The sequence below is a fragment of the Phacochoerus africanus genome, chromosome 12, assembly GCF_016906955.1.
Source record: "Phacochoerus africanus isolate WHEZ1 chromosome 12, ROS_Pafr_v1, whole genome shotgun sequence".
NCBI classification, from domain to species: Eukaryota; Metazoa; Chordata; class Mammalia; order Artiodactyla; family Suidae; genus Phacochoerus; species Phacochoerus africanus.
This window is the reverse complement of record NC_062555.1, coordinates 6,500,801-6,527,236: the sequence shown is the minus strand read 5'-3', so window position 1 is coordinate 6,527,236 and position 26,436 is coordinate 6,500,801. Positions and strand designations below refer to the sequence as shown.

The 26,436-nt window shown below is 44.8% G+C and overlaps 1 protein-coding gene across 1 annotated transcript; it reads left to right on the top strand.

Annotated features, from left to right (window-relative positions):
* Window positions 1–2,138: 2,138 nt before the first annotated feature.
* On the top strand, window positions 2,139–26,436 carry RGS13 (regulator of G protein signaling 13). The gene is made up of 8 exons (XM_047755348.1): window positions 2,139–2,301; window positions 3,702–3,772; window positions 4,047–4,314; window positions 7,616–7,727; window positions 8,219–8,288; window positions 12,062–12,123; window positions 23,109–23,275; window positions 24,378–26,436. Exons 4-8 carry the CDS (start codon window positions 7,685–7,687, stop codon window positions 24,561–24,563), a joined length of 528 nt encoding a protein of 175 aa, XP_047611304.1. The 5' UTR covers window positions 2,139–2,301; window positions 3,702–3,772; window positions 4,047–4,314; window positions 7,616–7,684; the 3' UTR covers window positions 24,564–26,436.

Below are 26,436 nucleotides of genomic sequence, written 5' to 3'. Positions count from 1 at the left end.
AAGAACTTGAATAAATCTAAAAAAAACCCTTTAATGAAAGAATGCGGCGCTAAAAAAAAGTTTTCTTTCTTTCTTTTTTTTTTTTTTTGTCTTTTTAGGGCCACACTCGAAGCATATGGAAGTGGAATCAGAGCTGCAGCTGCTGGCCTATGTCACAGCCACAGCCATGCCAGATCTGGGTCTGCGACCTACACCACAGTTCACAGCAATGCCAGATCCTTAACCCTCTGAGGCAAGGCCAGGGATTGAACTTGCAACTTCCTGGATACCAGGGCCTCGTTACTGCTGAGCCACAGTGGGAACTTCTGAAACAACTGCTTTATTAAAAAAGTTTCTGTTAAAGCCTAGAGGCAATGACTGGCATATTCACATCATGCAAAGTCGTCTTTGACAGACTGTTCCGATGTATCTTTCTCTTGTTCATCTTTTTCAATTAGCAAATAAGAATTAGCATTTTTATACAGCACTTAAGCATCACTGTAAAATTTTTAACTATTACCTAATCACTTAATTTTCAGTTTAAAGGAAATGAAACCATATTCTAAATGAGTTTTCCTAAGTATCAGACGAACACAGCTAGAGCAAGCTGCCAAATATGATTATAAAATCTGGTTTGAAAAGAAATATACTTCTGTAGGCAGGTAAATAGAAAACCCTGGGAGTTCCCATTGTGGCACAGCGGAAAGGAATCCGACTAGGAACCATGAGGTTGCGGGTTCAATCCCTGGCCTTGCTCAGTGGGTTAAGGATCCGGCATTGCTGTGAGCTGTGGGGTAGGTCAAAAGTGCGGCTCAGATCCCGAGTTGCTGTGGCTCCGGCATAGGCCGGTGGCTACAGCTCCGATTGCACCCCTAGCCTGGGAACCTCCATATGCCGTGGAGCGGCCCTAGAAAATACAAAAAGACATTAAAAAAAAAAAGAAGAAGAAGAAAAGAAAGAAAACAGCCTGGATCCTTCCCAACTCATCCAAACCTCACACTTAACTTCCTGCATCCCTGCCGCAACTCCTCGGCGACCAACTTTCTGAAGTCTGTCTGCCTTTTCTAGTCCCAAATGTATCCCTTAGGCCTGACAAGTTCAGCGTCTCTGGGTTTAAACTGCAAAATCATAAAATACAAGCAAAGGTAATCTTCTGCTCCATCAGGTTTCCAAATACTTTCAGGAGCGCTCCCTCAGCACAGCCTGGTCTTCTTTCCTGCTGTTTACTCAGCATCCGCCACCCCCGCCAACCCCGCCAACCCCGCCAACCCCGCCACCCTGCTTCTTCCCCACTCCCCCACACACACAATCCCGTGAGACATGGGACAAGAGCATTAACCACGTGACCATTCTCTGTGTCCCCCATCCTTGTCTGGTGTTCAGTTCTGGTTTAACAGGTATGTTGCCAAAACCGAGAAGGATGAAAAGTCCAGAAGCTGCCCTAGGAGGACTAATGGAAAGAATGAGAGCGATTTAACTAGAAAAGACACCTCTTTAGGTCTTTCCATTGCTACCAGTCCTTAATTCATATTGACAAACTATTCTAAACAGATTGATTTGAATGGTTCTTGATAATTCGAGAGCAAGCGTTTATGTGGTAGTCAACTTACTGGGGTTCAGTTCTCTGTCTTTTTTTTAAAGGGAGATTTTACTTTAAGCTATGCATTTTTTAAAACAAGAAAAGCGAATTATTTGGGGAAAAAAAGGTTTGACCTTGGAGTTCCCGTCGTGGCGCAGCGGAAACAAATCTACTAGGAACCATGAGGTTGCGGGTTTGATCCCTGGTCTCGCTCAGTGGGTTAAGGATCTGGCATTGCCGTGAGCTGTGGTGTAGGTCGCAGATGCGGCTCGGATCCTGCATGGCTGTGGCTGTGGTGTAGGCCAGTGGCTGTTGCTGTGATTTGACCCCTAGCCAGGGAACCTCCATATGCTGCGGGTGCAGCCCTAAAAAGCAAAAATTAAAAAAAAAAAAAAAAGGTTTGACCTTGAAGAGTTATGGGGCTACTGCTCTGACCATCTGATCACTGCAGACGGGCTGATGAAGTTAGATAAATGTTCTTTATCAGCAAGGCACTGGCTCCCACAGCACTAATTTCCATATTCAACAAAACCTCTCTTTGCATAGATACGTATGTAAAAACAGAACCTTTGGTGCAGAGGCCAGCCTGCTATTGGAGGTAATTACAGAGACAGTAAAGTTCTTTTACGCCAGGAAAAAAAAAAATGCTGGATGTCTCAGAAAATTTCGGAACCTGATTTCAAAAGGATCACACTGGGAGGAAATAAAATTTAGCATGGTGGACCCCTCTATAGCATACACTTGTAAGTATGAGACTCTTATTATAAAACGGTTGATGAATGCAATAAGGCTAGCTTGATATAAATGAATAGTGGGTGTTTATTTCAACAGCAGAAAGGTTAGCAGGTTCTTCGAAGGAAAACAAAAAACAAACTAGTAAACTCCTACGGCTGCGTGGCCTAGGCTTTCCAATCTTAAAATAAAAAACTGACAGTCACTCGTGTATAAATGAAGCTTCTAAAATGAGCAGCAGAGGAAATATTACAGCTTTAAAGTAAAATGAGGTCTTTGGTTTAATGTGTTTCATGTGGACGCATGTGTGCATATGTTTAGATAAGGAGAGGGTAAAAAGGCAGGTATTTTAGAATTGTTTCCAAAAACCATGCATGACTAAATGATGAGTTCCCTCATTTACTCGACTTACAGTCTGTGCTGTTAGAAGATTTCTATGAAGCACTAACTTGATTTTACACAATGTCTTCATTCTTTAATGTTATGCCTAAATACGACTACCCACAAATTACTTGTATTTTAAAGGGCAAGAATTTTGTGTGCTATGGCAAACAAAAGCTCACTAAACTAAAAAGCTGTTCCAGGTTTTCCTAAATCTTATGTGACATACTTCTTTATAAAATAAACACATTTAAATGCAGGCATTATATATGAATATTATCCTGATCGATGGCCTATCAGGATACTAAAAATGTTTCAATATGACATTAAAAGGCTCAATTTAAGAAAATTTATTTTCATATCATTTTGAGGAAGATTTCATTTAAATGATAAAGGAAACTTGATTTTATTCCGGGCATGATATACATATAACTCAATTAATAACTAATGCATTTATAACCGCTCTAAGAATTAGAGTCCATACATAAAATGTATTCTTTCTTTAAAATGACTAGGAAATATAAATCAACTATAAAAATAAAAATAAAATAATGAGGAAAAAACATTGGTGGCAAAATTATACAGATAAAAATAAAATAATGAGGAAAAAACATTGGTGGCAAAATTATACAGAAACCTGATATTGTTCTAAATATTGTTCTAAATATTCTATGCTTAGATATTAAAAGTGCATGTTTGTTTTACCAAGAGGATATTGAAAAATAAAAAAGAGAGGTAAATTAATGCATAACATTAAATAAGGTAAAATATCTTTTAAAAGCAAAGGAAAATGCAAATAAAAGGCATAGGGATTTTTATAATATCAATGCATGGAAATTACAAAATTCTTATTAAATGAGTTAATCAAAATGGGGATAACTATATTCTAACACTTAACAAAGTGAACAAAATATTTACTTAAAATGTAAGGCAAAGTTTTTACCGGGATCTTTCCCAAATGTGCATTCTCCAGGAAGCACACAATACTTTTTGTTGTTCTTGTTTGCTTTTGCCATTATTTTATTTTTAGGTCAACGGAATTTTTCCACATCTCATACCACCAACATGAGAAAAAAATGATTATCGTTGATGGGACGCTTGGTGAGTTTCTCCAATTTAAGTTAATTCCATAGCCTCTCAGTTCAAGTCATCCTGTCACAGGGAATGCTTTCTGCCAAAAGAGACTTGCAGTTCTATGTAATTGCTGAGGTTCATTCTTATTCTTACCAGGAAATGACCATGTGTGCTCTAAATTGAAACGTATAATTTAGCTGCAAACGTTCTTAACTGGATTTAACTATAGGTTTATCAATAAGATAGTTTAATCAAATTCTTGTGAAGACCTACACCTTACATTTTTTTTTGTTTGTTTTAGAATTTACTCCTTTTGGAATCACCAAAAGTATTTCCTAAGAGTCCACGACTATAAACAGGAAAGCATTTCACCCTGCCGCTCTGCCTTAGTTTATCAGGCCGTAGATGTGGATGCAGCGCTGCGTGATAGACACTGTTGCACGCAGGACTGCAGAGACTTCTTTTTAAACCACGAGTGATTTGGGACGTCCTCTGCCCTCGCACTCCGAATGATACTTTCTTCACGTTGTCAGAGGACATTCCACAGACTACCTTTTCTCAGGGTAGAGGTATGAGAATTTTTACTTCTATCACTTTGTCTGCTTTCCACCTTCCAGAATTCATTTGAAATTGCCTTCTGTCTCCTTGTTAAGCCTTACGCATGCCTTACACATGCCTTTAGCATCATCTGAGCAGGGTCAGCTGGAAGAAGTAATACACGCAGGGGCCACTCTGTTTGGTCTCTGGGCAGAGGCTGGGTTAAACACATGTGCGTTTCTCTCTTGGGTTCAACGTAGAAGGCATCAGTGGTTCCAAGTGATAGGGCACAGGGATAACGGATCCCTAAGTAGGCGAAGGAGGGAGTGCATGCGTGCAAGCACCCACGCAGCCCCAGGAATCTTCTAAGCGGGCACTGGGACTGCATCCAGCAAGTTCCAGTTCTTAATGCACTAGAAAACCAGAAAACTTCGTACACTCCTGTTTCATGATCTTGTTTTTCTAGAGGGAATACATCTTGTACATAACTTGGTCACTAAGTATTCTCTTTAGTGGTGGATGCTTTTATTTATTTATTTTTTGCCTTTTGTCTTTTAGAGCCACACCCATGGCACATGGAGGTTCCCAGGCTAGGGGTCTAATTGGAGCTATAGCCACCGGCCCACGCCAGAGCCACAGCAATGTGGGATCCAAGCCCCATCTTCGACCTACACCACAGGTCACGGCAACGCCGGATCCTTAACCCACTGAGCAAGGCCAGGGATCGAACCTGCAACCTCATGGTTCCTAGTCGGATTCGTTAACCCCTGAGCCACGATGGGAACTTGTGGTTGATGCTTTTTATGTCATTATATTCTGTGAGCATTCCATAACTTAGTACATTTGTGAGTGTCTGACAGCACCCTGGACGACATATAAACAACTACTGATACATAAATATCAAGTCACGTCTGAATGTAACACTTCAGTGTATGTATGTAGTAGAAGCAGTTCAGGCAGAGATATAAAGAACATGTTGATATACTTGCGTATATTTTATATAGAGTACAATTTATATTGTACATTATATATCATTATACTATATATACATTTATAATTATATTCCACTCCTTTCCATTGTCATCTAACTAATGAGCCACTGAGGCCAGAGAACTTCCCTCTAAATCCATCCGAGGGCTGAGCACAGGGCTGCTACTGGCTTTTGCTGGAATTTAAAAAAGCAGCCTTTCCAGCACACGGATGAAGCCCCACCCACGGGCCACAGCCTGGAAAGGGAAGTGTGGGTGGGTCTCAGTCCTTCTCCTCCAGACCAGGCACCTGTCTCCGGAGCGACTGCACAAACTTGTGGGCAGAAGCTCTGGCCAGGCTGTCCTCGGGTCCCCTCGCCTCTGGCACGCGAGCTTGCCCCAGCTCTTCTGGCCGAACAAATCCTTCTTAGCAGCCTCACCCCTTCGACATGACAGACGTGCCAAACGTGTCTAAACCTCTGCAGCGGACCCAGCTAAGGACAAAGCTGGGACCTAAACTACTGACACAGTAGGTGAACAAGAGAAAAATAGGAACACAAGCACACACACACATGAAGGCAGGAGGAGCTGCAGGGAGCCTGCTGACGCAGGGAAGAATGGATAAGATCAGCTGGAACGGCTTACGGGGTCAGCGCAAATTTAAAAAGAGGAAGGAATGCAGTCAGACAGAATGTGCGTTTCCTGTACATACAGAAGAGCTTAGGAAATAGTTCCTGAATGACTGAGGGCGAGACGTTGAAGGAAGATCAGATTAACGGGAACAGAAAGGTCTCGCCTACATGCATTTTCTAATATTTCCAGGTCCATTTTAGAGAAAAGGAAATTAGGAAAGTGAGATGCAGACTCGTAGCCACGTGAACTGCAGGGTCCGGGTGCACGTGGGACCAGTTCGGGCGAGTCAGTCACTCTAACAGTTTTCTCAGCCTCCGGGATTTCCGTGCTGATCATCTCCAGCAGCTCTACCCTTCTAGAAAAAGACTTCTTTTCATCGCACTGCTATTGACAGAACGTGCCCCTCGCCTGACGGCGCAGCCGCACCTCCGTCCGGCGCTGCATTGACTCTGCTTCGCTTCCGTCTGGTTTCCGCTCCGCCCTCCACTGAAGCCACCCCCCAGGGTCACTGACGACCTTCCCTTCACAAACCCGACGGAGCTTCGCAGCCCTTTGCTCGCTCAATCGCTTCCCAGCTTCTAACGCTCCCTTGGCCACTCTTCCTTTCGGATCACTCCGCCCTGGGCTTCTGCGATACCTTCCTCCGTTTTCCCGCCTGCGGGCTCCTCTTTCTCAGTCTCTCGCTTAAACACGTGCGCACTCGGCTGCTGCGGCTGGAGCCACCCGCTTTTCTCGGGCTCTGCGGTCTCCCGGACCCGCTTTTCTTCCGGCGTCTCTCGTGTGTACTATGAACACTGCCCGTGTTTGAGGTTGTCTTCCCGGCACTTGTTTCCTCTGCCCCCGTCACCCAATGCGCACACACGGTCGGACGGCTCCTCCTCCAAAGTATCTAAAGACCGACACCCTTCCCACCATGTCTGCTGCCACCCTGCTCAGCTAAGCCCGTCACGCCCCTCCCCAGGGCTCCTGCAGTCACCTCCTAGCTGGTCCCCTTAACTCCACTCTGACACCCTCGCGGCCGTTTTACTGCGAAGTCACGTCCACATGCAAACACGTCTGTTCTGCATTTCAAAACCAGCTAAGGCCTCTTCAGCTTCTTACCATGAAACCGACGGTGTGGAAGGCCTAGGGCGCCCGGCTTCTGCCTACTCTTCCAACGTCATCGCCACCTCGCTCTTGCTGCAAGGAGCACTCTGACGCCTCTTCCTCTGAGCTCCCTCCTCGCCACCGTCTGGATTCATGTAGGGGCCACACACCTTTCACCTCCTCCTCTAGGACTTGACTGCTGCCTCCTGCCTTGGCCCCGCAGCTTCCCTCCTGCACGCGGCACGTTCCTGCACATCCTGGAGTTTCCAGCTCAGCTACTGCTTTTCTGGGATGCCCTCTCTCACCACCCCAGGTGTGGTGAAGTGGTCCTCCTGTGCCCTCGTGGGCCCTGGTACTTCCTGCCTCAAAGTCTCCACCGCGTGAACGTTCACAGCTGGTGAGCGAGGGTGGGGAGAGGAAAGCCGGGATCTATGGAGACCCCTGGTGGCCAGAGCGTGGCACGCAACACGCCTTCAGCAGAGGTTTCTAGCGCATCTATCAAGACTGATATAAAACTCACTGTTTACCCTTAATACCTCCTTGTGGATAAGTGTGACGAAATCCTTGGCAAAACAGTATTTCCGGATCTCATCATAAAGTGTGGATGTAATTATTTTTAACACATGTTTGCGTTGTTTTCTCAAAGGGCAAAGTTAAAAATCCTCTATGACCTACATTGCTGGCCAAAGCCTGGAGCTAACCAAACTCCACCTGAATGCTCAAGTCCAAGGTAAACCCTCCAGAACGGGGACAGCCAGGTAAGGCGCCCTCCATTCGGAATTCACCCTTAAAAAAGGCTTATTTTTTGTTTGGCTACTTAGACTACGTTATTTGGTTAATTACAGAGAGGCCACATTCTTGTTCAGTATATGGAGAGATCTTTCTAAAAATAAGTTATCCCAAAACGGAGGGCGCAGAGGTTGGCACATTTCTTGTCAGGAGGCCCTACGTGGAAAGATCTATTTCAGAGAGCTGTGTATTGTAGAGCCATTACTAGACTAGGTAGGCCGCAGGGGTTCTAAAGTCACAACTCAAAGCATCTATGTGCCTATAAATATTCATGAGATGAGTCCCTTCATTCTCTTCCCTCCCCCCATCCCCACCCGTGGTTTCGTATTTCATTAATTTCAAGAATTCACCTTTATTTTTTTCTATGACTCATACCTCTCTGTGTTCTTTGGAAATTGACTCTAACGTATAATCATTTTAAATGACTGAATTATACTCAATATATGCTGCATTTCTTTAGAAAAAATGAACAGGCGGAATTGTTGGATTTGTAAGATGTGCAGAGCTGTATCTAAGAGGCCCCCTTCCAAGTAAGTAGCACTGACATTCTATTTCCATTCTAATGCATCTTTATCAGTGATAAATAGGTGTACGCTTATTCCATTGCTGCCTCAAGGTATTTTGCTCAGAAAGAAAAATAGGCATTTACCCATGAGGAATTCCACCAGAAGGGCAATCGCCGACTAGGCTAAGGTTCCAGTCTCATCATCCATGGTTTACACCTGAGAATTCAGCAAGTTTCATATTTTTAGAGTCTGGTGTGAACAAATATTCTTAGATTTTTTAAAAGTATTCTACTGTTAAAACTTTATGTATTAAAGTGAGATTCTTCAATCCAAAATCTGTACATGGTTCAAACCCTCCAGCTACAAAGTGCCAGGCCCCTTGGCCCAGGCAGGAAAAGGTGAGACTGGTGGGGAACCACGTGCTCCTCAAGCTCCCAGGTCGTCCCTTAACTCAACACGAAGCCTTTAGCTGGTACCTGTGATTATATTAAAATGCCAAGTGTCATCCCCGGGGAGGGTAAGAAGCCATCTGATGGGTTTTGTCCCCCTCAAAGAACTCCCAGGTAGAGGATCCCTGTTCGCTTAACCAGAGAGCCTGACCTCCTCTGCCTGGAGACCTCGGTTCTGGTCACCTGCTCCTTCTGCCGTCGGAGCTCCTGGGAAGCACGCTCCGGTCCTCGAGCAAAAACATGTCCAAAGATGCTTACCAGCTGCCGTGTGTGGGGAGGACGGGAGCTCCCGGAGGGGGGGAGACAGGAAGACCCAAAGCTGGGCATTTGGACGGATCAGTGAGGCTGCGGAAAGGCACAGGCGCCTGTGAACAAGAGACGAAACTGGCTAGACTGGGAAACGCTTCCTTCTCTTCTGCTGATCACCCCCAAAGGGCACCACTGTCAACACCTGCCTTCCTCTCTCCCCCGCCTGTACACCCACCGTCGGGGAGGTCGAAGGCCATGGAGAGAGATTCACATTCTGGGCAAACCAGGAGATAACACAGTCCTTTGATAAGAGACTGGTATTCGTGACGTAACGACATTTTCAAAATCACATGGTGAGGTAGCTATTATTATCCCCCTTTTATGAATTGTAAAACCGAAGCTTAGAGATTTTTTTTTTTGTCTTTTTGCCTTTTCTAGGGCTGCTCCCATGGCATATGGAGGTTCCCGGGCTAGGGGTGTAATCGGACCTGTAGCCGCTGGCCTACACCACAGCCACAGCAACTCGGGATCCTAGCTGCGTCTGTGACCTACACCACAGCTCATGGCAATGCTGGATCCTTAACCCACTGAGCAAGGCCAGGGACTGAACCTGCAACCTCATGGTTCCTAGTTGGATTCATTAACCACTGAGCCACGACAGGAACTCCCTGAAGCTTAGAGATTTTTAAGTAAGACAAAAAGCGATTAAGCCCAGTACTAGAATTAGAGCCCAGGACTGTCAGACCTCAAACACTCCTGGGTCCTCCCTCTGCAACGTGGCGACGTCTCAGGAAGCACCCACCTGTTTGGTACCTGCTCTGTGTCCAGAAGAATGGAGGGGATGCGGAAGTGGAGACTGTTTGGAGAAAAGCCAGTGGATGAGGGGACAGAGGTGTTTAGAATGATGTTGATGAGGGAAAATGGTAGCTGTGGGACAGCCTGCAATTGGTAAAATACTCAAAAAAATTACAAGCAAAAATGGGATTAAATGGGATTAAACCAAAACTAAATTTTACTTCACGTCTTTACCTCCAACCGTAACTACCCCATTCGTGCTATATCTCCACAAATCTCATGAATCGTAGACGTAAAGGAATTCCTTTGCCAAAGTGACCAGCACCAAACTTTGAGCTAAGCCAAGGCAGTGATGGGATCTCCATTCATATACTGTTGAATTTTACTCTTTCCTCCGTGACGGTGGCTGGTGGGATAGTTAGGTCTGCAGTCTTCCCCTTTGCCAAGTGCTTCTCATCTCCCTGAACTGAAAAGGCTATTTTAGGTTTCTGTTTCTAAAGTTCTAATAAGAGAAAGGACAGTGAGTCAGACACCATTTCATGGAAATGTTTGTTGAAAGCAATCTCAACGGCAGGACACTGTTAAGCCTCAGTGCTGATGCAAAGAGTCCATCTAAAACCAGCAAGAGCCATCTGAATTTGAGAAAACAAAGGATGCTTGACCTTTTTAGGACTCCCAATATGTTTCCATGTCCCAGGTTATTTTTTAACCTCTTTAACTAATCTTCTGTCATTGTGTTAAGTATGTGCTAATGCTGATGGCTGTTCCCTCAACACTGAGTACTGAACCCACTATACCAGGTACTAGCCAGTGGGCAGTGTTTGCTTGTATCTAGAGCTGCCTTTGATTAGATGGAGTTATGGAAACCAGGAAAATTAAGAATGTATCATAAAATGAATGGCAATGAATGCACTGAGTATATATATATATATTTTTTTGGTCTTTTTAGGGCCACACCCATAGCATATGGAAGTTCCCAGGCTAGGGGTTGAATCGGAGCTAGAGCCATGGCCTATGCCACAGCCACAGCAACGTGGGATCCAAACTGTGTCTGTGACCCACACCACAGTTCATGGCAACACCAGATCCTTAACCCACTGAGCGAGGCCAGGGATGGAACCCAGAACCCACGTCCTCATGGATGCTAGTCAGGTTCGTTAACCCATGAGCCATGACAGAACTCCTGCACTGAGCATTTTAAAGAAGGGAAATAAAATGATCCTACGTACGAACAGTCACTTAACCCATTCACCTCAACAAGTCCAACAAAATGGACAGAAATAAAATCTTGAAGCCAGGATATTTCACAGAGATTTTTCAGTGAATAGCTTTCTTCATATCGTTTAGGTCAAATGCAACTTGACTCATTATTCACAGGCATAAAAATGAAAACCCTCCATGTAAAAATAACAGAGCGAATAACTGACCAAGAATATATTTATTCATAATAGTTATTAACCGTATTGTATGAACGCATGCCAGTAGGCTTTGTGGATAAACCCTAAGATTCCAACAGGTAAATGGGCAAACACATTGCCAGTGGCAACAGCAAGCAATGTATAACCCTTTTAAAAAGCACCCACTCTGCTTCTGTTATGGTCCTAAGAATTGCCCTCACTGTGGGCATGGCAAGCCTCAGTCACGACCAGGCTATGTCTGGTTTTAATGGTGAAAAATTTGGACATGATCAAGTCACTCAGTGAAAATAACTATATAAACCGTGGAAGACTCCATAGTCACTTTAAATGATGGTGACTATGATGACAAATTTACAGTTAATCATTTATCGTGTTAGAGGTCATTAGACAACTGTGAAGATGACAAAAAGCTTATTACAAGGGCAAATATATGTGCGTACGAATGTATATATAAACTCCGTATGTATACACCCCCCCACACACAGAATGATTACTTTCTGGTTAAAGGCGTACAAATATGCACACAACCAAAACACTAAAACGATGCACATCAAAATATTAACAATGGCAATTTGGGATTATAAAGATTATAGGATTATCTTTCTAAATTTATTTTATCATATTTTCAGATTGTTCTACTTTCTAAATTTATTTTATCATATTTTCAGATTGTTCTACCGTCATTATTTTTTAATAATTTTAACTAGGCAGAAAGTAAAAATAAAGCATTAAAAGATCCCTGGGAGATAAATTTCCATCCCAACCTATGCACAGAGAGAGAATAACTATGTTTTGGCATTAGTTTCAAAATAGCGTATTTCTATCTCATTTGGCAAAACCTTGAGACTGTGTCAGTGCCATGAGCATGCTTCGTTTCTTTTCACAGCCTTACCTTGGAGGAAGTACTGCAGTGGGCCCAGTCTTTTGAAAAGTTGATGGCTACAAAATGTGAGTATGGCACCCACGTCATTCCTTACTAGCGCGTCAGTTTTACTCTTTGAGGAGAAGGCGGGCACCCGCTGAGGAAGGCGGCTGCTTTGCCCACACCCTCCAAGTGGCAGCTGCCGCAATCAAAACAGAAACCCGAAAACGCTTTGTTGTGTCAACCACTATTATTTCCTTCGGTATTAATGAAAACAGGATTAGTCACTGTGAATATTTATTCTTCGCAAGTATATACGTAAAATACCTTGGAAAATATGCTTACATAGTAACACATAATGAAATACACTGCCTCACTGTAGCTTGCTACAGTTACAACTAAAAAAAATAAAATAAAATAACCATTTGCTGTTGTTAGTGCCTGGAGAAGTAAGAATAAATTGACTTTTTTTTTTTTGGCTTTTTGTCTTTTTGCCATTTCTTGGGCTGCTCCCACGGCATATGGAGGTTCCCAGGCTAGGGGTTGAATCGGAGCTGTAGCCACCGGCCTACGCCAGAGCCACAGCAACTCGGGATCCAAGCCGCGTCTGCAACCTACACCACAGCTCACGGCAACGCCGGATCCTCAACCCACTGAGCAAGGGCAGGGACCGAACCCGCAACGTCATGGTTCCTAGTCGGATTCTTTAACCACTGCACCACGACGGGAACTCCTTATGTGCCTCTTTTTATTTGAGATGCTCCTCAGCCTCTCCGTGAAGGTTTCATCTGTTTCCTCCTACTGACCATGGAAGGGGCATTGGCTGAGGGGCTCAGGGTGGAAATTAGTGGGGTGCCAGGGGTTACTGCGGACAGGGCTCCTCCTGTCCCCCTGGGCTGGCCATGTTCCTGGGCACTCTCTCTCTCTTCCTGACCCCAAGCCTGGGCAGCAACAGCAGGGGTAGGTCCCCAGCTATGCCTCCTGACACATCTTCACCAGCCACTCTGGCTTGTCCTCCCTGCCCCTCGCGAGCTGGGATCCACCTCCAGCTCGGGTCACCACCTGCACTCCCGCCTCAGGCAAGAGTCAATTTATTCTTACTTCTCAAGGCACGAACAACTCCCTTTCTGATGAGCATTTAAGGCCTCACTTGCTTTCTTTGATGCAACCGCCCTGGCCTCTTACTTTTTGGGTGGACCTCAAAGTTTGTGATCCATTTTGCCAGACTGATTTCACATTTTTTTAAATGTATCTTTTTGGTCAACGTTAGGACATTGGCATAGGAGGAAGAGACAAAAGGGTACGTTCAGTCAGCTGTGTTGACTGACCCAGGTGTCCGTCCCAACCCCCCAGTGATGCATACTTTGCAGCGTTGCCAGATGGTTCTCCCTCTTGGAGTTTCAGAGTCTTCATTTGCAAAATGGGATAATACCATCTATCCTTTCAGCATTGTTGTGCAGGTTAGATACGAGCCGCCTAGATCGATGCCTCATCTAGGTCAGGTGCACAATAACTAAGCGTTGTTTTTCTTCGTAATACAGGGCTTGTCGTGAATATCATTCCTTTTTCTCTGATGCCTACCAGAAAGTCCAAGATCTCTAACTTGGGTTTCAGGACTCTAGTCCCTAACCCAACAGACCTTCCACCACGTATTTCCATCTCTGACCCTTCACATGCCATTCTCTTCTGCCGATGTGTCTACTGCTCCATCCTCGACAGCCAGGACTCCACTGGTCCAGGCTTTTGCACAGAGTCCTCTCTGTCTCCTCTGCCTACTCTTGTCCATCCTTAAAAGTAAAACTCAAGTTCCACCTTTTCCTCTTGGAAACCTCTCGGAAATATTTTTTTCTCTCTCTTTTGTTTATCACTATCATCATTTATTCTGCTTCTAATTATAGCTATTTCGTGTACTGGGCTTTTTCCACAGCCACTTTATCACTAGGTTGTAAATCCCTAAGAGCACAGTTCATTGCTCATTCACCTCTCATCTTCCCTCCCGGACGATGAAGACGTGCTTTGCACCTAATGGGCATGCGGTAAATGTTCAGGGAATAGATGCAAGACAAATATTAGTAAGAAAAGGTCAAAACACCAAGCCGTGTTATGTAAGAGTTTCTGTACCAGTTCTGGAAGCCTCATAAACAAAGTGAATCGAGCTAAGTCCTCGGAAAAAATTGTCAAGTGGGCTCTTGGCTAGAAATAGCAACTTAGAGGTCTAGCGTCATGAGAATAAGGAAATCCCACAGAAGAGACGAGGACAGGAAAAAAGCATACGGCTCTTTCTTAAAAAAAAACAACAGGGTAAGACTCTTACCAGAAATTGGACTACTGTGAAATTCATGTAAAAATTCAAGAATCACATAATAAAAAGGTGATAAAATAAATCACTCTCTGGGACATGCAATCAGAAAGACAAAACTAAGAATACAACATTATGCCAGCAAATAGAGCGTGTTTACATTAGCCAAGTTCAGGGGTCTAAGGCCTCCTCCAGCTAAGATATACAGATGCCTCCGCACAGAGAAAAAGACTGTTCCTGAGAACGTGGACTTCAGAACCTTCCAGGGGAAAGAGTCTCACAAGGGGCAAATTTTGAGCTGGGACTCAAATCACTCCGATCGTTGTAAAATGATAAAGAGGTCTGACTATGTATTTTAAAGATAGAAACTGGTTTTAGAAGAAGTTAAGTACAGTAAAGATAAATGGGTGGGTTTTTTTCAAAGAAGACAGGGAGTGTGAAGGACTCCTCCGGACTTGATGTGCAAGGTGTTCTTATGAAAATCTCTCCACGGTGAATTCCACAGAGAGCATCTGGCAGAAGTTCCAAGTCCACAGATGATCAAAAGTCCGTCACACTTTCCAAACATCCAAGTGTTTAGGGAAAAAAAAATAAATTATTTTCAAATGGACATAAAAGTAGTAATAACGTCTTAGATGGATCAAGAAAAGTTTGAGCTATCAGTCACCTCCCCCAAAAAATACCTGAGTCTTAGCGAAGATATTTCCTTGAATGAAATTGACCTAAAATATCATTCATTGCACCCAAAAATGTCATTAACGTGTGAGGCATCACCAAGATGAAAAATGGAAAGAAAATCCTGTGGGCACTGCTGATGGCTAAACCTAGTAGAGATCAAAGAGATTCAGACATGTGCACTTGAGGGCGTTCCCGTTGTGGCTCAGAGGAAATGCATCTGACTCATAAGCATGAGGATGCAGGTTTGGTCCCTGGCCTCCCTCAGTGGGTTAAGGATCCGGCATTGCCCTGAGCTGTGCTGTGGGTCACAGACGCAGCTCGGATCTGGCGTTGCTGTGGCCGTGGTGTAGGCCAGTGACTACAGCTCCAATTGGACTCCTAGCCTGGGAAGCTCCATATGCTGCGGGTGAGGCCCTAAAAAGACAAAAGGAAGAAAGAAATGTGCATTTGAAATGACCGGGGAACCAACAATCACCTAAAACCTGAGGGCTTTTCAAACTGAAAACGTCAAGACCAGAAAAGATTAAAATCAAAACTGTGTGATCAACTTTTTTTTTGTCTTTTTGCAATTTCTTGGGCCGCTCCCGCGGCATATGGAGGTTCCCAGGCTAGGGGTCGAATCGGAGCTGTAGCCACCGGCCTACGCCAGAGCCACAGCAATGCGGGATCCGAGCAGCTCACGGCAACGCCGGATTGTCAACCCACTGAGCAAGCGCAGGGACCGAACCCGCAACGTCATGGTTCCTAGTCGGATTCTTTAACCGCTGCGCCACGACGGGAACTCCCATTTTTTTTAATTTTATTTTAATTAAATTGTCGGACAATAATGCCGTGGGGTGGGGGGGGGGGGAAATGCAGAAGGCTCAGACATCTATTTATTCGCCAAATCTCAAAAGATGAGGATGGAGTTTGCCCACTAATATTTGAGTAAGGTATCTTTAATATAAATACAAATAAGTTTAAAGCGGCAACGAATGCCCTTGGAGGAGTCATCAGGCCTCCCCTGTGCCTGACCCACCTTCCCAGCCAGGCCAGCGCAGCAAGAGGGGCCTAGAGGGTCACTGTGCTCAGCTCACGTGCTCCCTCTAGAGGGACGAGAGAGACAAACAGGCAAGCTAATGAAGGGGTAAATTCCAGAAAGTCTTAAGTGCTTTGAAAGAAAACAAAGCCAGGCCATTGGACAAAGAAAGCCTGCAGCAGGAGGGCCATTCAATGGGATGACTGGAGACAAACTGTCAGGAGGTGTAAATTTTTAGCAAAGACCTGAATGGCGAAGAGTAGCTAGTAGCATTGAGGCCTGAGGGCAGAGTGGCCTGAACAAGAGGAAAACTGTGTTCAAAAGGGCCTGAGGCATGAGAGGTTACTGTCCTCAAATAACCGAAAGAAATTCAGCATGAGAGGAGCACAGGCCCTTACAGATCAAGTGGATGATCTTAAACTGTGGAGCAACCAGCATTCATGCGCTTTTAAAAATACCCTCTGGTGTGTGCGGGGGTGCACAAAAGAAAGGGGGGGATTAATAGGTACAAACCACGAGGTAATAAAATAAGTAAGATCCAAAGATGCAATGTCAGGCACAGGGAATGTAGCCTATATTTTATAATAATGAAATAATTATAATAATTATAATAACTCTATACGGAGGATAATCTGTAGAAATACCGAATTACTATGTTGTACCCCTGAAACTAATATAATAGTCTAAGCCACCTATACTTCAGTAAAAAATAAAGAAAAGCCCCCTCTGAAGAAAAGAAGCAGCGAGTTCAGCCAGAAGGCTATTGCGATAAACCAGGTGGGACTGGAGCTCAGGAGGGAAGATGAAACCAGAGGTAATTAGCCTAAGGATGGCCAGTCAAAGCCACAGGGCGATGAGATCCCTGAGAGGGAGAGTTCAGAGAGGCTGGCAGAGATCCAGACAGGAGTCTAAGGGCACACAAATATTTCCAAGTCCATGGAAGAGGAGGAGTTGGTGAAGGAGATGGAAAAAGGGCATCAGGTGAGCAAAGCGTGACCAGAGCGCACAGCCTCACGGAAGACAAAGAAGAGAGCGTTTCAGGAAGGGGGCTGTGCCCCGTGTCTAAGGCTGCTGAGAAGTCAGGCAAGATGTGGAAGGAACAGTGCCCCGGGTTGTGGCAACATGGAAGCCAATGGTGCTTGACGAGGGGAGCCTGGGGGTGTGGTGGAGATGCATCGGAGAAGAGGGAGCAAGACAGGTCAGAGAGGGCATTAGTCACACAGGCATTGCTGTGACATTGAGCAGAGAAAAGCACAGAGCCAGGAAGCAGGCGTCGATGAGGTCCATGCTGGCATAAAGAGTCCGCAGGTGTCACTGGTTTGGGGAAAGAAAGCAGCATGTTTGCAGAGGATGGCAGCCACGAGAGAGGAAGAGAGGATGATGCAGAACAGAATGGGGACCATTCGAAGAGCTGAGGAGAAATGCAAAGCGACAGAGGAAGCACAATTATTTTGGGAGCTGCAAAATAATTGTCTGGCCAACCCCAAAGGGAACTGGGATCCTTCCCTCTCAGCCGGGCTTCTGAAGGGCAGGCACCAGTGGAGGGGAGGTTGACTGGTGCAGGGAAGAGGAGGGGCTCTCCCCCCGGATTAACTCTGTGCTCTAAATTTGAGGCAAGGTCATCAGCAGCGAGCTGAGGAGCTGATGAGTCAGCACCTTAAAAGGAGAGAGACGGGAAACCATTTCTGGAGAACTGGAGAGCCGTGCCGTGGGGAAGAATGGTAGGATGGCGGGGTAATGATGGGTACCCATTTAGAATCTGCAGCAACGGTGTTCCTGCTGTGGCTCAGCAGTAAGGAATCTGACTAGTATCCATGAGGATGCGGGTTTAATCCCCGGCATTGCTCAGTGGGTTACAGATCTGGCATTGCCCTGATATGTGGTATAGGTCAAAGATGCTGCTCAGATCCAGTGTTGCTGTGGCTGTGGTATAGACCAGCGGCTGCAGATCCAATTCAACACCTAGCCTGGGAACTTCCATATGCTGAGATTGTGGCCCTAAAAAGACCAAAAAAAAAAAAAATCACTGGTGATGATTCCAAGTGAGAAAGTACAGTTGCCCACTTTCACTGCCTGTTCTGTTCTCTCCACACAAACACAAGAACGGACACAGGGTTGAGCCCTTCTGGATGGGCATGTGTTCTGAAGCCCCGAGTCTGCGTCCATCTTAATTGTGGCTGAAATGGTCTTTACCTCGCTGAATGCTGCCCTCCCTCTCCCAATGACCGCAATCACTGCAGACAGCCGTGGACAGGCCAGGCTTAACATCCTGGTGCTGGAGGCCGGGAGGCGGTCCCACGCTCACGAAGTCGAAGCTGCACGGTGCAGAGCCGACACTGAACGTGGGACGGAGGGATGGTGCTCCCCCCACCCGCACCCCCACCCCGTGAGTCCGGGTTCCAGAAGCGGCGCCCTTCCCTCGGGGCTCCACCTGCGAGATTCGGGACGGCTCCCTGCGGATTGGCGGCTTCTGCCCATCCTTCCTCCTCAGCGGCAACACCGCTGTCGCCACGGTTCCCTCGCCAGCCCGCGGATTCCTGATGCTGCGGCGCCTCGGCCCCTCCGCCTGGTACTTTTGTCTTACCTTCGCCTGCACATCCTCACCGTGCAGGGAAGACAAGAAAACCCCAACACCTGGCCTTTCCTAGACCTCGCGGTTCAGTTAGTATGTTTTCTGTCTCCCTCTCAAGACACCAAAAAGGAACAATGTGCCAGGTATACTCCTCGGGTCCTGGGTGCTCCCTGGCTGCTGAATAATGAGAGCCTCTGCCTCTTCGCTCGTTAGAACCTAGGCAGAGTCGCTTTAAAATGGAGAAGCATGAGGATCCCAAAGCCTGGACTGACAAACATTTCTCGCTGGAACGTGCTGTGTGTCAGGCAGAGGGCAGCACAGAGCAGAGGAAGAGGAAGGAACCGCCATCCCTTGTCAAAGGGCTCGCGGGCGAGTGCAGGAGAAAGAGAAGTACACCAAGAAACACAGCAGCCTGCGACACAGAGTGAGACAGAGTGATAACGACCCTAAGTGCAGACTTGACTGACGGGAAGCACTTACCTAACCTGCCGGGGGGGGGGGGGGGGGGGTTCAGAGAGATGTTTTTTAGAAACTGGGATACCAAAGCTGAGTCTTAGGTCAGAGCAGAGAGCCCGCGCCACAGGAGAAACTGCATATCCAGTGGCAGAGGGGGAACACGCTACTCGGCCAGGAGCAGCAAGGCTCAAATCAGGACAGAGCTCAGGGGTGACAGAGGATGAGCCTGCCAAGGTAGAGGCTGTATCCTCATGCGTCCTGCAGCCACTGCTGAGAGGGCAGGCTTTGACCAGCAGGAAAGGTTGAAAAGGTAGAAAAGTTATACATAAAGGATCATGGCCAGGTTTTTGCTTTAGAGACTTTTGTCGAATAAAAGTGCAGGAAAGACCGAAAGCAGATCAGATAGATGAATGCAGGCTTTTTCAGACTGGATGGTTTATGAATATCCCCAAACTTATAAACAAAAATAACATGTCAAAGGAAAAGAGAAGATAATGCTATAGTGTCTTTAATATATAAAGAGACCTGGAAAATCAAGAAAACACTAACAATGCAAAAGAAAAATGGACAAAAGATTTGAAAGTCACAGAAAGAAAAGAAATGACCTGGAAGAAAGAGAAAACACTTTGGCACAAATATGTTGACAATAACAATTTAAACAATTACGAGTCACTGCTTTTATCCAATCGGACTGGAAAGAATGGAGTAAGTGGACACTTCAATGCTGCTGTTACTATCGAAAAATAATGACATCTTTCTGAAAGCAATGTTATAACAGGTATGAAGAGTCTCCAAAAAATTGCAGAAAACCATCCTGGAATAGATGGACTGCTGTTCTGACTCTGACAAGAGGAATGTCCCTTTCCTTTCTGCATTGAGATACCAGCCTGTGTCACCTTGTGTGTCACAGAAAAACCTATTTCATTGATTAGCTTAAAAGAACACGCCAGGGAGTCCCAAAGGCACCCCTTGCATTCTTCAAGGAAAAAGCCTACACTGTGTAGGACAGAAACTCGCTCCTTCCATCTTCTCCCCTAAGGAGCAATTCTGTTTGTCTGCGTCACTCTGCCCGAGCAGAATCATGGTCTCTTGAGCATAGTGCTCAGGCAGGATCATCATTTAAAACTTAAGAATGAGCCACACTGGGCTGCATCGCCTGATGTGGAAAAGGCTTTCCCACCTTGTCATCCCCTTGTTGTATGAGTCAATAGAAATTCGAAACTGAGCAGTTCAGTTCTAACTTTATAATTGCTCAGATTCCTGGAACACTTTTGTACAAATGTATTTTCAGCTCCTTACTTGGGTAACATAAAAATGGGCCTCTGAGGTCCTACTGCACAGCACAAGGAACTATATCTAATCTCTTGGGATGGAACATGATGGAAGACAGTATGAGAAAAGCATTGTGTGTGTGTGTATGTGTGTGCGTGTGTGTGTATGACTGGGCCACTATGCTGTACAGCAGAAATTGGCACAACACTGTAAATCAACTATAGTTTAATTTTTTTAAAAAGCTTATAAAAAACAAAATTTGGAGTTCCTATCGTGGCTTAGCAGTTATCGAACCCGACTAGCATCCATGAGAATGCAGGTTTGATCCCTGGCCTCACTCAGTGGGTTAAGGGCCCAGTGTTGCCATGAGCTGTGGTGTAGGTTGCAGATGAGGCTCTGATCCCGCATTGCTGTGGCTGTGGCATAGGCCAGTAGCTACAGCTCCAATTCAACCCCTAGCCTGGGAACCTACATATGCCACAGGTGTGGCCCTAAAAAACCAAAAAGACCCAAAAAAAATTAAAAATGTAACATACCAGGCAAAAAAAAAAAAAAAAAAGAATAACCCAAAGAAGACAAAATTTTGGGAAACACACCAATCATGTGAAATCTACTTGTTGTACACACCTGAGTCATATCAGAAATAACAGACAGGTTCAAGTGGTCCAGGTCGGCTATCAGTAGAGTTATGACACAGTAACACAAGGCCTTAGAGTCTCGCTAATTTACACGAAGAAAGGGACAGTCCTTGTTCATGCTACACAACGACTGGGGTCAGCTGTAGCTCTGCCCTAGGCATTCATTCTGGCCTTCAGGCTAAAGGAGCAGTTCTTCCAGAATGCATCCTTTCCATGGTGGGGGAAGGAGCAGTGGCAGGACCACCTGCCTGTGCATGAATTTCAGATGGCTCTTTCCATGAATTTCATTGGCTGACACAAGGCCAATGAGCAAGGCTGATGTGAATGGGACATGAAAGTCTAGTCCTCCTAAAAGAAGTGCGGGAATAAATGAGCATAATACCACCATCTACCACACTAAGGACTTGCATAAAAGCATATGTCACAGTGCATGGATGGCTTCATCAGCAGAGGATTTGGGTTATGTTGGGAACTGTTGAGCCAATTGGCTCCCAAAGGATCTCTCCTCCACTCAGTCAAGAGGGACGTTAAAGAAGGCAGATACTGATGCAGGCAGATTCTAGAATAAGAACCCCTAAACATTTTGCTATATAGTTGAGCTAAGCATAAACATCAACACAAATTCAAAATACTGTAACATGGCATCCATCTAATACTGCTTTCCACATCCTCTCCCTTATGCCACCCACCCATCCGCTGAACCTGTCCACGCAACCTGGTACCTAACTCTCATTCCAGGATCTGCAGATTTTATCCGGTACCTCATTTTTCTTCCTGTTTCATAACTCGGTTCTTTATTTTTGGATCTTTATTTCCTGTTCCTAACGAAGCAGTCAGAATGTCTCTAAATACGAAGTATTTCGAATTGCTTTTTATTTTCTTAAATAGAACTCTTTCTATCAATACACACTGCAGATTACTGGCTTCCAAATTTACTTGTTAAGCCAGAAAGGGCTTTTTGTTTTGACTTGTTTTGCTTTTTGCCGTGCCTACCCACTCAGCTCTTTCTCTAGCAGGAACCAAAAAACGGCTACCTCTGTAGTCTGTGACCTCAGATTTCTGTGCCTGTCACAAGGCGAGGCACATCTTAAAGCTAACTGCTTGTTTTAGGTTTACGGTAAAATGTATTCCCCCGTTGGGTAGAAATATCTAACCCACAGCCTTTCCTACGTTTCCTCTGTATACATGCCCTTCCCCCATCTCATGTGTCGAATTCTTCATTTTCCATGTTCTCCCATTCCAGTGGGACCCTGAGAAACAGCCTGGGCTGTACAACAGGAGGCATCCCTTCTACATGGTTTGCAGCATTTTCTTTCGACCCTGACCTGCCTGTTTAGATTCTAAACTTCGCCCTTACCCTCCAGTTTCTTTGCAGTCTTAGATTTGTCATGTCAGTTTCGTGATCATCCTGCTGCTGGCTCTTTGTGACCTACCCTCACCTAGACCCCCCACCCGAGTGGGCATTTTGCTCTGGGTATCTCAGAATAAAGGAATGAAAGGATAACCCCACCCCTGATTGGTGTTGTCAAGACACACGCTTCAGATGTATAGATCCAGGGACAGTGTTCGGAGTATGTGTGTGTGATGATGTGATATTCACTTGCTAATAATATGATCTTAGGATAGCACATGTTGGAAGAGAGTATGAGAAAAACAATGTATACATGTGTATGACTGGGTCACTATGCTGGACAGCAGAGATTGACTCGACACTGTAAATCAACTATACCCTAATAAAAGATAAATTTTAAAAAAAGAACAGGACAAAAAATAATTTGGAAGATTTGATTCAGGCTTTCATTTTAAACTGTACTAAAGTGTGTTCGGGGAGTTCCTGTTGCAGCTCAGCAGTGCCGAAACTGACTAGTATCCATGAGGAAGCGGGTTCGATCCCTGGCCTTGCTCAGGGGGTTAAAGGATCCAGCAATGCTGTGAGCTGTGGTGCAGATCGCAGACGTGGCTCAGATCCCGCATTGCTGTGTCTGTGACTATGGCCGGCAACTATAGCTCTGATTCAACCCCTGTCCTGGGAACTTCCAAATGCTGCGGGTGCAGCCCTAAAAAAAAAAAAAAAAAGTATTCAGACTTTTAGTGATTTTGACCCATTAAAAATAACTGCATTTTTCTTTTGCCTTTAGATGGCCCAGTAGTCTATGCAGCATACTTAAAAATGGAGCACAGCGATGAGAATATTAAATTCTGGATGGCATGTGAAACCTACAAGAAGATCGCCTCGCGCTGGAGCAGGACGTCTAGGGCAAAGAAGCTGTATAAGATTTACATCCAGCCGGAGTCCCCTAGAGAGGTAACAGCCTCACAGGGATGGGAATGGAAAGCAATACCACCCCGAGTGGGTGTTAAGATCTGTCAGCCACACACACGCACCGGCACCTCCATCCGGTATCTCCACTAACGCCCTGGAGTCGGTGTTGCTGACTGCATTGTGCAGATAAGACACCCGGGACTCTGAGAAGTCACTTTAACTTCTTTAGTGTCACACAGCAGTGACGTGGGAAGGCTAGGCTTGTCTGGCTCCAAAGGCTCTCCTCCTTAAAGTATCTTAATTCCCAGGAAAGTTAAACAGTAGAGGTCCTTGTAAGAAGAACGGACGTGGCTGCAAGGACCTGCAGGTACCACAGGCGTGCTGGCTTCCCCAGCGGCCCTGGGCTAGGTCGGTGCCATCGCCACAGCGCCCTGCTCACCTTAGTGTCAGCCAGCAAACCCAGCAAACATGCACGCTGACATCACTGCCCATCACCTACAACTGCAGAAAGAAAATAAAGGGTCCTGCACGAGGCAGACATCCCGAGCCTCCTCCAGGTGGAGAGAGGACGGCCAAGGAAGTTGTCAGGAGGTAGCGGATGGTTTAGGAGAGTCCTGGCCCTCTGGAGAGCCCCAGCGTATCGATTTGTTCCTCAAACTCTTGTCTGGAAAATACCTGGTTTCCTGAAATAACCACTTCTCTCCTCTGTTTTTCCACTTCTCTTCACTTCCTTCCCATTTCAGGGCACATTAGGTTAAATCAACATTCAGGACTGTGCAGGAAGATAAGCTTTAAAATAGCACCAACTTCCCTTTGCTTTAAAAGAGGTTTCCATCTCATAAGCTCGAGGCTCCACTCACAGACCGCTCGCATCCACCTAAGTAAGCAGTGGTTTCTGCGACGTCTCTGGTCTTGGGCCTCGTGTTTTGTGTCTGTTTCTTAGTCTGGGACGTGGAGTTGGATTTTTTTTTTTTTTAAAGCAAGCAGTTTATCTCTTATATGACGTTTAAGATACCAAGGAAACTGCAAACCAAATTACCCTACTCTACTGAAAAGGAGAGGGGAGAATAAATTAGACCTTTCCTTTCTCTTTTCCTCTCCACTTAATGCCTCCTGACGCTCGACCTGTGATTTCACTTTTCAGATTAACATCGACAGCTCAACAAGGGAAACCATCATCAAGAATATTCGAGAACCCACTCCCACATGTTTTGAGGAGGCCCAAAAAATAGTGTATATGCACATGGAAAGGGATTCCTATCCCAGGTTTCTGAAGTCAGAAATGTACCAGAAACTTCTGAAGACTATTCAGCCCAACCACAATTCTTGACGACCACTCACTAGTTTGAACTGAAGATGGTATATTGAAAGTACTGACCTTGTCCTTTTAATATTTAAAACCCCCCATCAAATCAGACATAGAGTAGGAATGGAATAGAAGAAATCAAACTACAAAGTGATTTCTAGTTCTCAAAGAGAAACAGATCCCCAAAGGGGTGGCCCTAGAATTCTTACCACATAAATAACTCAGTGATGGCAGACCTACATAGCTCGCTTAGTATATAAGGAAAAGCATCGCCCTTCATGACAGCAATATTACGAAGCGTTTACTGGAGAAATCAACTAATGGATATTTTCTTACTAATGAAATTTTGCTGTCCTAATGCCTAGATCAGTTCTTTAAAAATTGTTGCTGTATGAGCTGTATCTCTAGCGCAAATGTCTTCTTTAGACTGCTCGTAAAAACTTTAATGAGTAGACAAACTTGGCACTCAAAGTACAATCAATTGAATTATATCTTGAACAACATTAAAAGCTGTGCTCTTGGAGGATATCTTACCTGTAAAATTTTCCTACTATTATGTTCACACCTGAAGTTCTATACTGCATATATCTACTACGCAGGAAAAACTCTGAATGAGTCTCAGCTATTCACGTGTATGAATTTCTTCATTTATTTCTATACCTATATTGCTAGAGGATAGAAAATTTGGTTCCTACATTGTAAGATTTTTTTTTCTTACAATATGAGTCCACCATGGCCCAAATAATCAATAAATCCAAATATAAACCAAAACCTTTATACATAGGCGATTTTTTCAAAGACATGATAAAGTTATTTTTCTAGTAACGTTTTTTAACTGTCCTTTCATAGAAGCTTCTTAGAATTGGTTAGAAGATTCCAGAGAAAAGAACTCCCATCTGTTTGTTTCATTTGTTTTGTTTGGCACATTGCACAAGATAAATGTTCCACTGGAATGGATGGTCTATGCTTGACAAAGAATAAGATACCTAAAATATTTAATATTAATTTTTCCAAAGAATTAGCTGTAAGAAATTTTTGTTCAAGATTTTTAGTTTTCCTATGAAGACTGTTTCTCAGGCCTCAAATTTGACTGAAACAGCATGACTATTTCTATTTTATAGAAAGCTAAGCTGTATCACATGAAAATAAATATTAACTGGAATTGTTCTCATTAAACACAGATTTATTGTCAACAGTATTAACAGTTATGGATTCATTTCTGAGAAAGGGAATTGGCTGTGCAAGAGAGTATTTTTTGTTAAGAAGCATATAGTTGAGAAGTTCCCATCGTGGCACAGTGAAAACGAATCTGTCTAGGAACCATGAGGTTGCAGGTTCGATCCCTGGCCTTGCTCAGTGGGTTAAGGATCTGATATTGCTGTGAGCTGTGGTGTAGGTTGTAGATTCAGCTCAGTTCCCAAGTTGCTGTGGCTGTGGCACAGGTCAGAAGCTACAGCTCCAACTAGACCCCTAGCCTGGGAATCCCCACATGCTGTGAGTACAACCCTAAAAAAAAAAAAGAAGCAGCATATAGTTGATTACTTGGAATTCTAGTTACTTGCCCCAGGTGTTGTACCACAGTAGTCCAATTTAATCTAATCTACTGAATTTAATTTATTTCTTTTCAAAATACCAATATAAGGATAGCGGTATAAGGAAATTTGATAATGATCCCCAGGCACAATAAGCCAGAAGAAAAAAACAACAACTGCTTCTTCATGTTTCAAATAGCCTCCTTATCTCAGTCCATCAGCAAATGCGAATATTTCAGCAACTCAAAAAGGTCATTCCTGCACAGTGTTGATGCACCTTGTTTCAACTCTCCTTGAGCTCTTCTCGCTCAAACTGTACTAAGTCCGCCAAACACTGATGTAACTAATAAACAGAATAATCAGCA

Coding starts and splice junctions, on each gene's coding strand:
- RGS13 (XM_047755348.1), top strand. CDS start 7,685: ATGCTCAAGTCCAAGGTAAACCCTCCAGAACGGGGACAGCCAG. Junction 7,728..8,218: donor TCCAGAACGGGGACAGCCAG/GTAAGGCGCCCT, acceptor GCATTTCTTTAG/AAAAAATGAACAGGCGGAAT. Junction 12,124..23,108: donor AAAGTTGATGGCTACAAAAT/GTGAGTATGGCA, acceptor TTTTGCCTTTAG/ATGGCCCAGTAGTCTATGCA.